We start from the raw sequence: 12334 nt of genomic DNA, 5'->3' as shown, positions 1-12334 counted from the left end.
TTCCTCTATTGAATTTATTATATATCTGTTGTCTGAGGCCTTTCTTTACAAAGCTACATATATCATTATATACTAGGTGCTCATCTCGTTAGAGATTCAGTATAACTAGTTTCTTGTGGAGGGCTATCATGTTTGATTTCTATGCTTCAGTCAATAGTAAAGTTTATATGTTTAATTTGTTGACTATATGTTTCATGTTTGCAGAATTAAGGAGTGACCCAGCTCAGACTTTTCCTATATGGATACCCTGACAGCTTCTGTTTCTGTACCCTTTCACCAGCAATTGGAAGATTACGATGAGATGTCTATGCAGGAATTCATTCTTTTTGATGATAGTGTCAAGGTAATTGACCTGCCAATTAGTTATTAACATGTCCTACTGTAGGTGACCATATACTTTTTTGAACTCGTTGTTGTGTATCCAGTAGGTTTATTATTTGATTCAAGTGTAAGCCAACAGAAGTGGTTAAATTTGTCATTTTTGTTGCTGTGTAGGATCTGAAGAATCTGAGAACTCAGCTGTATTCAGCAGCAGAGTATTTTGAGCTTTCTTACACCAACGACAACCAGGAACAGATGTAAGCTGCATATTGGTTGCAGAGGTTGTGATGCCTGATCTCTAAGAGTATTATTTATTTCTACAAATGTGCAGAGTGGTTGATACGCTAAAGGATTACACTGTTAAAGCTCTGGTGAACACAGTGGACCATTTGGGTTCAGTGACATACAAGGTTAATAATGTCATAGATGGAAAGGTTGACGAGGTTTCCGGGACCGAGCTTCTTGTCTCATGTATTGAACAGGTAATTTGCTCTTTTTTAGTTGATTGAACAAGTTAATACAAGGAATTTTTCTTTTCAGAAATAAAAAGCCTTATTTTTGTTTGATAAATCAGAAGGTTGGTAACGCTGCTTCTTTTTGTGCTGCTGTATGCTAGATACTGACATTGTTAACTTCATGTGGTACTGTATGTATCTTAGCGGTTAAAAACGTGTAGGGAGTACACAGATCGAGAAGGTCTGGCTCAACAGTCATCCATTATTGACACTCCTAGATATCATAAACGATACATATTGCCAGGTAAACACTAGCTCTGTTTTTCCACCGCAAAATTTATGCATATTCTTCTATAATTCTTTTGAAAACCTCTTTATAGCTCGGGAAGTAATCGAGGAAGCCAAAGAAGACAATTTGAAGTACCATGTGTGCACTTTGGAAGATGAAAATGATCAACATAAAAGTGGTAGATTTTTCCATTTTCCATTGTACTGTCAAGTTTCTCAGCTATATCTGGTCAGTGTACCTTTACTTTGTTTCCTTCCATATAACTATATTTTTCCTTGCTTCAGCTGCTCATACCACAAGAAAAGACATCCCTTCATCATCCTCACTGTCATTGAGGTAAAGTCCTCTTTGCAGTCCTGATTCTACTAAAAGATTGATTTTTTATTTTCTTCTGTCTATTTGATAATAACATCCAGAAAATCTCGTTCTATCTCACCCTCCTTGAGACATTCAAGAACGCTACCTGAAAAATCCTCCAGCAGTGAGTACACCCGGAGCAAAGAACAAGGTATCGCAATGACTTTTTCCCCCATATGTTGGTTGATGTTTGTTTCCTTGTCACACAATGCTGTAACGTCATAACAAACAGATAGAAGATGTGTTTCTCCGCAACGTTATCCTCTTCCGCATACAGGATCTCTAGTGAGTCCAAAACAGACTCCTAATCCTTCCATGGAACTCAACAATGGGTAAATCCACCGATCCGTCATTCATACGGATCCATGGATAGAACATTGGCAATGTACTAATTGGCTTATATTGTTTGTTTTTCAGATGCAGTTCCCCCCATTAAGGCCTTGCAAATCAGCTTCGGTGCGCGTCCACGATGAAAGGCAGCAGCAGCAACCAAGCAAAAGCAAGCGGCTGTTCAGATCTTTGCTCAGCAGGCGTAAATCCAAGAAAGATGACATGCTTTACACTTACTTGGATGAGTATTGAGTATGGACAATATGATGGGATGATGGGATTGAATAATTGACAAGAATCTATTAGCAATTTATAATATAATTCTTTGGTCTTAACGCTTGGTTCAGTTGTCCTACATCCAGACCTCCAGTCCATGGTAAATCCTTCCCAGTCACAACATAACATAAATTGAACTCGAGGTCTCTGGATAGACACTTCTTAACCTAGTATCAAACTTGAGAAAACTTAGTATCAAACTATTGATTAGTAACAATGTATAATATACAAGTAGTAGAAGTGGTTAATATTCCTTGAAGAAGAGTGCATAAAGTAAACAACAGATGCAGAAGAAGATGACTACGAGATCGAAGGTGAGGGCGGTGAGGGCCTGGTCGCTTAGATCCATATTCTTTCCACCAAGACGGTCGACTGTGTCAGGGACGGGCTCGTACTTCTCGATGTCTTGGGCGTATGGATCTTGAAGCTGCATGTTGAGTTTGTGGGCCCGGCGGCTGGCGGCCTCCTGAGCTAGGGTCCAGTCATAGAAGCACCGGCTCTCCTCATCGCTTAGGATGTCGTACACTTGACGGAGCTTCATGAACTTCTCCGACGCCGTCTTGATCGGGAGAGTGGTTGTGTCGGGATGGTACTCCTTCGAGAGACGTCGGTACGCCGATTTTATCTCTTCCAAGTCTGCGTTTGCCGCCACTCCTAAGAACCTGGTGATGCATGCACCACTTATTAACTAGTGCAGTGCAGCCAAGAGAAATCAAAACCTAGAACTTGACCGAAATTACTCAACTGGTAATGGGAACCGGAGAAATCCCAATCGTCGGAGAAATTGTCTCCAAGAAGGCTTTGTTGGTTGTTGGCGGTGGCATCGGGGGCCGTGTTGCCGACCCAGCCTTGGTCGTCGTTATCCCAATGAATTCTGGTGTCAACGCCTGGAGGCGCCCTCTTTTGGGGTTTGCCTCCACCAGCGGCGTTGGCGGCGACGACTCTCATATGCTGCTGCTTTCCTACTCGACTCTCGGTTGTTCGTGCCGGGACCGACCGAAAGAGGAAGCCACGCAAACTAGCAGCGGTGGCCATCGCCAGCCACCAACACACTAGACGAATTCCGAGATACAGTCAAAGTTGCTTCTTGTACTCCACAAATTTGAAGCCTATATATCCGCCTCAACAAAATCTATGGCCAATAATAATTTAAAAATGTTGTATGAATTAAGCAAATTTTAAAATGTTGAGCTAAAAATAGAAATCAAATCTATGTCTTGATAATTGATAATTGATAAAGAGAAGAATTCGTTTAAATTGTCTTTAAGTGAGGTAATTAGTCGATCTGGGTAAAGAATCAAGATAATAGTGAGTAAAAAATGGTGGCGATTATATTGATGTCTAAATGATGGTTGAGTGCAACATTTTTATATCGAATAGAACGTGTCCCGCTAACATCCAACTAGAGACACTATTTATACAAATAAAAGAAAAGTGCAACCACTTTACTAGAACGTCGCGGTCCACACCGTCCAGGGTAGAATTCGTCGGGCACGACCGGTTGGACCCAACGTTCGTCTCCCACGTCCAACGGTCACCTCACTTATCAGAACAACTTGTTAGCTTTTCTTCACATGCCCGCTATTTTGTTTGTTGGATCGCCTACTTTGTTTGAGCTGCTCACGTAACCGGGATGATCTAAAAAGCGGCCCAACAATTGCCCCAAAAGGTTGCAATAGTTGAGTGGAACTGAGATTTATGGTTGATAGCCTTTTCCCCATCACGGTCGTCTAGGTGTCCTAATTTTCTCGCTCAACGGGGGACAAATGTGACAGGCGGGTTCAAATCACTCCCTTGCCTCTGCAACTCCTCATAACTTTCCCTGTCCGCCTTTCTTCTCTCACAACAGCAACTTCTCATCTCCCCAACTTCTTCTTTTCCAACTATATCTACCTCTTCTCACGAACTTTCCGATCAATCCCAAAAGCTATTTCTAGACGACGTCGACGTAGCCCAGAGCAAGCTCACTTTTACCAGTCTTGAGGACATCCTGAGAACATGTAAGTTCCCTCTCGACACTGTTCTCCCTTCCGCTGCAAAGAGGGCTGGCGCGACGAAGAACAGATGGGTGGGTTTCTATGATTATCCTTTCAAGATTGACCACGTATTTATGTTTTATCCACTCGTCGAAGGTGTCTTGCAGATATACGGGCTAGAGCCATGTCAGTTGATGTCGCAAGCATGGAGAATCCTCCGGATCTTGGACCGCTTGAACGAAAGGACCATCTTGGTTTGACCGCCAACGACGTGGACTATTGTTACACACCATCAGCTTTGAAATCTTTCCAGTACAACCTGAAAAACAAAGGGTCGATAAACCTATCGCTCTGAGCCTTAGCGTGAATGATCGGGGTGGAAAAAGAGGTTCTTTGTGGAACTCAAGTCCCTGGGGACCGATTGTTGATTTTTCCGAAATCAGTGGGAGTGGAAAGGTGCGTTCTTGATAACTCTGACTTTTCTTTTTCTCTCTCTTTTTTCTTTTGACTGTATGACGATCTCTCAGAGCCCTTGATCTTCGAATCGATCCCATGACGGGGACATTGATGCCAAGATTAACTAAGCCCTTGAGATCCCGATAAGTGAAAAGAAGTTCGATAATAGCATCACACCCTTTCCTATTCCCGGTGTTGGATCACCATCTGTCAAGAGTAAGTACTTTGTATTTGACTTCGATTTATTGACTTCGCATATATCACCCTGCTTTTCTGTTGTCGTCGCAGAGCTACTTGCTCAAGACACCGTGCGCATGTCTACGAAGAGTCTAATGGAGCCCGCATGAAGGACAAGCCATCTCCTACCAAGAAAACTGCCAAACCTCCCGCACCCCCTTCACCCCGTCATCCAAGAAGGCAAAGAGGCCCATTGTTGAACCAACCGAAGAGATCGTCATGCACAAAGCTTCCCAAGATTACCACCGGACTCACGGATGTCCCTGTCCCCCTATGATAGATGAGATCGAGGACCTTCCTATGCTTGAAAACCTGGATGCCACCGTTAATTCATGCTTGATGGTATGTCTGACCTTCTCTTTTTCTAGCTTTGCGTGCTTTTCTTTGATTGTGACTGTTTGTCACCCCGTTTTTTGAGAGGGATTCCAACATCTGAGATCGAGATATGGCAAAGCCAAGAGATCCTGCGAGGAGTTCTAGAAGAGGTTGGACAACGGTGAGGCCAAAGTGTTTATTCTAAAGGAGGAGGTGTTGTCTTTAGAGGGAAAGGTAAAGGAAGCGGAAGGCCAGATTGCTGCACTCGATGCCCAGGTTCAAGAGGCCAAGGAGGAGACTAGGAAAGAAGGGGAGCGTCAAAAGATGGAGGGAGAGCTTAGAAAACTTAAATCCGACTGTAGGGAGTATGTCCTATTCTCGGGGCCTATATGTGTGTGAAGTCCAGGGTTGAGATGATTGAGGAATATCTGAGCAGCGAGCAAGGCGATTGGGATATGTAGGTTGAGTCTGAGGCCCTTGACATAGAATTTCATGAAGGCTGCCCCCATCCAGAGGTCTGAAGGAGTGAGGACTCCTTACCAAATATGGCTAGTTCAAGATGCCCGACACTGCTGACGACTCTTAGGATGGTGCTTGTATTTCCTGCAGTGTATGTTATTAGTACTTTACGAACCGTTACTGCTTTTGATGCTTTGTTTCTACTGACTTAGGAAAGTCCTTCAAGTGTGAAGGAAAGGATATTTGGTTTGGCGACCCGTCCATCGTAGCGGGTCGCGCTTTTGTAGTCCAACCCGTTGGCCGCTAGGTCAGGACGGATTGATATTCCATACCTTTTGTGTTATTATTTACGTTGAATACCGCAATGATCTATATAGACTACCGCCGTTATATATTTTGGTATCGCCCGTCGACGATGAAGAATAGGCTTGTAACAATAAAGGTGTTGACATGTGTGTATCGTGGTGCCAAGGGAGAGAACAAAATGTATTTTGCATGACATGAAGTCATGAGGATTTGTTTACCTCATGTATGGTATAAGGCTAACGGTTTAATGACGTGCCTTTCTTTCAATCTCTTGTGTCCAATCGATCATGTCCATTTGTCGTGGAGCTCAATGATGACTCGTCCTGGGTTCGAGGAGCGTTTCCCTGTGTACATGTGAAAACAGATAGGTCAAGCTAAGGACTGACCATTGGGTATAAGCCCAACGGCCCCCGACGCTCAAGTCAGTGCGAAGTTCTAAGTGAAGTCAAAGTAATGCATACGTATAAAAGAGGATGACAAGGGATTTTAGAAATAATACTTCCTTAATTGCATGGCATTCCAACTTCAGGGGGACATCCCTGTCATTGTATTTGGGGAGCCGGTACGTGCCATGCCCCACAACCTCGACGATTTGGTAGGGTCCTTCCCATTATGGAACCAATTTATCACCTTTAGGATCTCCATTGTTCTGTAAGTTATTTCAAAGGACCCAGACTCCTAACGTGAATGTATTGATGCATACATTACGGTTGTGGTTGTGCGCAACCTGTTGTTATTGTACCATGTGTATTCTTGCTCTTTTCCCGATCTCGTCTACCGAATCTAGCGCATGCCCCAGCTCGATGCCATTCTTCTCGAGGGTCTGTAATCCATACCTGATGATGAGAAGAAGGATTTCGGCAGGCATGATCACCTTGCACCCATATATCAAGGAAAAGGGCGACTATCTAGTGGCAGTTTAGGAGTAGTCTTGTCATTGGTCGGAGATTTTCTGAACAATAGGGAGTCGATGATGGAGTACGACAAGGATTGGGCTTTGAGACATTTGGCTTCTAGATTATTTGGAGGGAGTGTTTGGCAGACCAACCAGTCAATGATTGGTTGTCTCCAGTCATCTGACGGGTTATTGGCTTGAATGGTCACGATGGTGTCGATGAGATATTTGCTATTTGGGAGGTTAGGATGTGGACTAGAGATATAATAGGGAACTCGTTTGGGTGTAGGCCAGATCCAAGGTTTTCTAAGGCATATGCTTGAGAATTTTGGTCTTTTGGGACTTGAACTATGGAAATTTTTTGGAATAGGGGAATCAAGTTTTGGATGATGGTTAAATTTTGTCATTCTTTCGTCCTTGGCTTTGTATTCTCCTTGTGCTTGATTGACTATAAGTATGGAGTGGAAAGTCACCTGGGTGTCAACAACTGAAATGTCTTTGGGATAGTTTTAGGCCAAAGATCAGGGCTTTGTTATTGGTCACCTCCAATTCGAATCATATGGCTTGAGCTATTCTGTCTCCTTTGGTGGCTTTAGGAAGACACACTCGTTCTACTAGTGTTCGATGCACCATTGATATGGAGCTCCCAAGTACCATGACCTTCCGCCACGACTGGTGCCATTAATTCTTTGGTTACTTCCGCTTCTAGTTCAGGACTAAAATCTACCATAAAATATGCTATATCATGTGGCTTGATTGTTGTTCGCGGCTTGAACTCTATGTCATATCCACTGAGTTGGTCGGCCCATTTTGTCATATGTCATGCCAGCACTGTTTTTCTCATGACTGCTTTCATGGGGTAATTGGCCATGAATATGATCGTGAAATAAAGTCTAAGCTTCATGGACGCCATGAAGAGAGCTAAAACTAACTTTTCTAGTGCTAAATATCAGGTTTCAGCTGGTAATAGGGATTGACTTATGTAGTAGACAAGTGACTGTGTACCGGCTTCCTTCCCGATGAGTGCAACTCTTACCAATGCGTCAGAGACCACAATGTATAATAATAGGGGCTCTCCGTCTGGGGGTTTTGAGAGGAGGAGAGGGTTCAACAAGTAGGCTTTGAGTACTTGGAAGGTTGTTTCGTGTTCTTGTCCCTAGCTGAACGACTTGTTTTTCTTGAGGGTGTTGTAAAAAGGTTTTCACTTATCTGATGACTTGGAGATGAACCTGTTCAGGGAGGCAATGTGTCCTGTCAGCTTCTCTATGTTTCTGAATCACCTAGGAGCTCTAAGGTTAAATATTCCCTTGACCTATTCTGGACTTGCCTCGATTCCTTGATAGGTCACCATGTATCCTAGAAAATTTAATGAAAAGACTCCAAACGTACACTTTGTTGGGTTAAGTTTAATATTATACCTATCTAGGACGTCGAACATGTTCTTTAGGTGGTCGATGTGGTCCTGTTTCTCCTTTGACTTTACCAATATGTCGTCGGTGTAGATGATAGGAAATGTTTAGTACAACATTGCAAATGGTTGTTAGCATCAATTACGAGTGATTTGGCATGATTATAGCATGCATTACCATTATCCGGAATGAGCAAAGCAAAGGCGTTAAACACAAGGATTACGAACATTTGAGGAGAAGGATTGCCAAGGGTACAAGGCCGGAGCTACGCACACCAAGACGCACCTGCGCAAGACCGCAAAAGTACTAGCGCGCGCCACTGCGCCACTAGACGCGGGCCAAAGTCAAGAACTCGGCCCAAGGCGCGACCGTGCCCGTGTCGGACCGAGAAGCATATGAAACCCCATTTCACTTGAAGTTGCGCTTGGGCTTTGGGATATGTTTAGATGGGTTTTTGGGCTAGGTTTACTTAGGTTTAGCTCTTCTCATTGGGGTTAATAAATAAGGAGAGATTGCCTTCTCCCTAATCATCCACTATTCTATCTTTTGTCATTTCATATTTTACGTAGTTATCACAATGATCCAGGAGTAGTCTCCTATACTTTGTGTGATTGGTGGAAGCTTATAGGTTGATTCAATATAAGACTTCTATCCTTTGGTTATAATAATATATCCTAGTTTACTTTATCCTCTTACTTAAATTTATGATTGAATTGAATTAGCTTTCTAGACTGATCACCTAGGTTGTTTAAGTCAATTTCATATAGCTAGGCCTGGCTTGTCCGAGTTGGAGAGCCTTGCCGTAGAGTAGCAAAACCAATTACCTGGATAGTTGGAGTTTTAGTTTTGTGGAGGGTAATGATGTGTTAGTATCCAAGTGGTGCTACACATTCCTATTTATTCTTGAACTTAATCCTGCCTAGGAATTAGCCTTGATATTTTCAGGTTATATTTAGACGTAAGGGATATTACGGCTAGTTGAACTAATTATCTTCATAGGAACAAGGATTAGGACAACTGGAGGATATATAAGCATAGGAGAGAACCCAAATAGAAGAAGTCAATGATCATTTAATCACTTGTTAGGTGGATAGTAATTGTGCAAAGTGTTTTCCCATAATTGTCTTAAATCAACTGTTAGTTAGTTTAGTTTAATCAATTCCCCCTTTGGTTACGTATAATTAACTGAATATAACACCCCAAGAACTAATCTCATTTGATTTCATGTGAGATTCGACCCCTACTTATGACTTTACTTAGGTAGAGTGGTAGTTGAGAAATATTACTATTTGACAGGGGCCTAACGAACTCCCGTCAGTAGACCTCCATGATGTCCCTAATCTGGTCTTTGAACATCTTTTTACCATCCCTTGATACGTTTCACCTGCATTTTTTAGACCGAAAAGCACGACTTCATAGAAGTGCATACCTTGTTAGTGACAAAGGACATCTTCTCTTGATCACTTGGGTCCATCTGAATTTGATGACACCCGCTGAAGGCATCCATGAATTGAAGCATCTAGTGGTCTGCCATCACATCGACCATGGTATTGATGTGATTCAGGGGGAATGAATCTTTTAGGCATCCTTTGTTCAAGTCCTTGAAGCTGACACACACATGCCACTTACCATTCTTCTTCTCTACCATGACTACGCTATCCGGCCAATCAGGGTATTTTACCTCCCTAATCTTACTTGTTTCTAGTAGCTTAGTAAACTCGTCATTGACGACCTTATTACGATCTGCGACAAACTTTCTATGTTTCTGTTTGACCGGGGAGACTCATGTCTACATTTAGCTTATGCGTGATGATATCGGGTGAAATACCTTTCAGTTCCTCATGCGTCTATGCAAAAATATTGATTAGGAAGGTTAGTAGTCGTGTCCTCGACTCATCGTCAAGGTTGGACCCAATTTTTATGGTATGGTTGAGTGAGAATGGGCCGAACGGTGCCTCGTTGAGTTTTTCCATTTCTGGCTCAAGGTACGCATTCGATCTCTCCCCGTCCTCTGACTTCTATGCGACTTTGACCGTATTTTTCATTGACACTACATAGCACTCTTGGGCGATTTGTTGTTCACCTTTCACCTTTCACCTTTTGAATCCCCCATTTAGTGGGGAACTTAATCGTCTGGTGATAGGTGGACGATACTGCCTTCATTTCATCAATCCAGGGTCTACCCATAATACAGTTATAGGGAGATTCACAATCTATGACGTTAAACTTTACTTGGAGAGTGATCCCCCTAGAGAAGACTAGAAGGACAATGTAGCCAAGTATATATTTCACCTCCCCACTAAACCTGAAAACGGGTACGTGTCGAGGATTGATATCCTCCTTGGAAAATCCCATATCTTTTAAGGAGGAGAGGGTGATGGTGTCCAATGAACTATCGTTATAGACTAGGATCCTACAGATTAGGCAGCTTCCTATTGATAGTGAAATAACTAACCCATCATGATGTCCGTAATCACTGCTGACGTCTTCATAGATGAACTTGACTGGAGGGAGTTTGATGGCTTTCCTAGGCACCTCATCTGACGACAACATAGAATCACCCAAGGTTTGCTTGGTTCATCGCTTGGTAGCGAAGTATGAGATTCCACAAATATCTGACCCACCTAAAATACAGTTCACAACTTTGGTAGGGACAAAGAAGAGGGACGATCCTCTATTACTTTATTGTGTCGATCCAGGGTGGACCAAGCGTGATCATAAATGACTTCATTGAGCAATCCCTTCTAAAGTAGTCGGACAACTTCTCGTCTCATGGCAACGCATTCGTCCGTAGGATGTCCGTGATCAGCATGGAAGTCACACTATTTTGGCATTTCACGGCATGATTCCGGCTTGTCCATCTTACAAGTCCATCTCACCTCCTTCCCCAACTTGTCAAAATCCTATACCAATTCAGCAGTGGTAATACTAAAATTGTATGATTGAAACTTAAGGGGAAGTGCTGGACTATCTTTCCACGACTGTCCCCAACCACGATTATTCCCTGGTCTTGATGGATATGGATGATTTCTTCGATCCCTTTTGTTGTCGTGGTTGGACCGTCTATCCACAGGGTCGGGGCTTTGGTCCACCTTGACAAGAACACCGTCCTCCTCAAAATGAATATGAGCCAACACATTGGCCTACTCGTCCTCGACGATGCGACAAGGGTATTTGGTAAGTTCAGGATGTAACTCGCTTCCTTTGACCATACCCCATCGGAACGCTTCTACCGATGTCATAGCGTCGCAAAAAGGATGTTGACCATCTCGTTGGTGTACCTACTAAGATAAGCTCATAAAGATTCATTAGCGCGTTGTACGACACGATATAGATCACTTGACTATTTTTCAAGATTCTGACTACTGGCGAATTGTACTTTAAATATGTTAATGAGTTATAATAAAGACGCGATCGACCCTTAGGCAGATACATGTACCACTTCAAGGCTGGCCCGACAAGTGACATGCCAAAACTTTGGCACATGAGAACCTCCTTGGTATCAGTCGGTACTGTTACCATCTTTAGTGTCTGCTTGTAGATGTTGACGTGGTCGCACGGATTGGTCGTACCGTTGTATTTTTCCATCAGTGGGAGACGGAATTTCTTGGGTATTTCCACACGAGCGATCTCATCGATGAAAGGTGACTCCTCGAATCCATCCATCGTTCACCTTTCTCTTGATTGGTGGAGTGACTCCTAGGATCCGTTCGAATCTTTGGTCAAGAGTTCTCATGGTGCAGTCGATAACTTGTTGGATGAGGGCTTGGACGTCCGGTCCTCTAGTTCCCTGGTTAACGTTGGCTCAGTGTCTATCGAATCTGACCGACACTACGAATGACACATGATTTGGAATAAAAGTGAGGTCTATACTAGTGTTACCAAGATTTGGGGGGAGGACATGCACGTCTCCGGGCATTCCGGCGCTATCCATGTCGAGCCGAGTTTGGATGCTATCGAGATTGGCTGGCCTGCGAATCCCAGAGGCGATTGTTCCACTTGACTGTACCTGCAATTTCAACAAAGAGTTTTTTTTTCCGCCAATCGATAAGTAATTATATTCCACCAATCACCAACTGTACAAAGCAAGCCCAAGGCCTAGTGCATCAAAATATAAAGACAAACAAACTATGCCGGACTAACAAGTCTCCGGATCATAGCACGACTACGACGACTCCTATATTTCCCTAGAGCCAAAATTCTAGTCCGACAACTAGAAATAATGTCACGGACACAAGTTTCAACATTAACCC

The 12334-nt window shown here is 43.1% G+C and overlaps 2 protein-coding genes across 2 annotated transcripts; one reads left to right on the top strand and one right to left on the bottom strand.

Moving 5' to 3' along the window:
• Positions 1–238: 238 nt before the first annotated feature.
• LOC141251495 (uncharacterized) lies at positions 239–2154 on the top strand. The gene is made up of 10 exons (XM_073670348.1): positions 239–343; positions 496–578; positions 653–803; positions 981–1080; positions 1157–1243; positions 1350–1401; positions 1482–1573; positions 1655–1707; positions 1840–1997; positions 2100–2154. Exons 1-10 carry the CDS (start codon positions 239–241, stop codon positions 2152–2154), a joined length of 936 nt encoding a protein of 311 aa, XP_073526449.1.
• A 118-nt stretch (positions 2155–2272) lies between these two features.
• Positions 2273–3063, bottom strand: LOC141251494 (uncharacterized). The gene is made up of 2 exons (XM_073670347.1): positions 2774–3063; positions 2273–2690 (listed from the first exon to the last, which is right to left on the bottom strand). The coding sequence occupies exons 1-2, from the start codon at positions 3061–3063 to the stop codon at positions 2273–2275; spliced, it is 708 nt and encodes a 235-aa protein (XP_073526448.1).
• Positions 3064–12334: the final 9271 nt, after the last annotated feature.

This window comes from Phyllobates terribilis, unplaced genomic scaffold (genome assembly GCF_046119375.1).
Source record: "Phyllobates terribilis strain yellow unplaced genomic scaffold, ASM4611937v1 Scaffold_7147__1_contigs__length_39650, whole genome shotgun sequence".
Classification (NCBI taxonomy): domain Eukaryota; kingdom Metazoa; phylum Chordata; class Amphibia; order Anura; family Dendrobatidae; genus Phyllobates; species Phyllobates terribilis.
The sequence above is the reverse complement of the archived record's forward strand: the minus strand, read 5'-3'. Positions and strand labels throughout refer to the sequence as shown.

What these genes read in the sequence shown, in the direction of transcription:
- LOC141251494 (XM_073670347.1), bottom strand. Translation starts at nt 3,063, where the DNA reads ATGGCCACCGCTGCTAGTTTGCGTGGCTTCCTCTTTCGGTCGGTCCCG. An exon ending in TTCTCCGGTTCCCATTACCA is followed by an intron (nt 2,691 to 2,773) that starts GTTGAGTAATTT and finishes ATGCATCACCAG; the next exon opens with GTTCTTAGGAGTGGCGGCAA.
- LOC141251495 (XM_073670348.1), top strand. Translation starts at nt 239, where the DNA reads ATGGATACCCTGACAGCTTCTGTTTCTGTACCCTTTCACCAGCAATTG. An exon ending in AACGACAACCAGGAACAGAT is followed by an intron (nt 579 to 652) that starts GTAAGCTGCATA and finishes ACAAATGTGCAG; the next exon opens with AGTGGTTGATACGCTAAAGG. An exon ending in TCATCCTCACTGTCATTGAG is followed by an intron (nt 1,402 to 1,481) that starts GTAAAGTCCTCT and finishes AATAACATCCAG; the next exon opens with AAAATCTCGTTCTATCTCAC.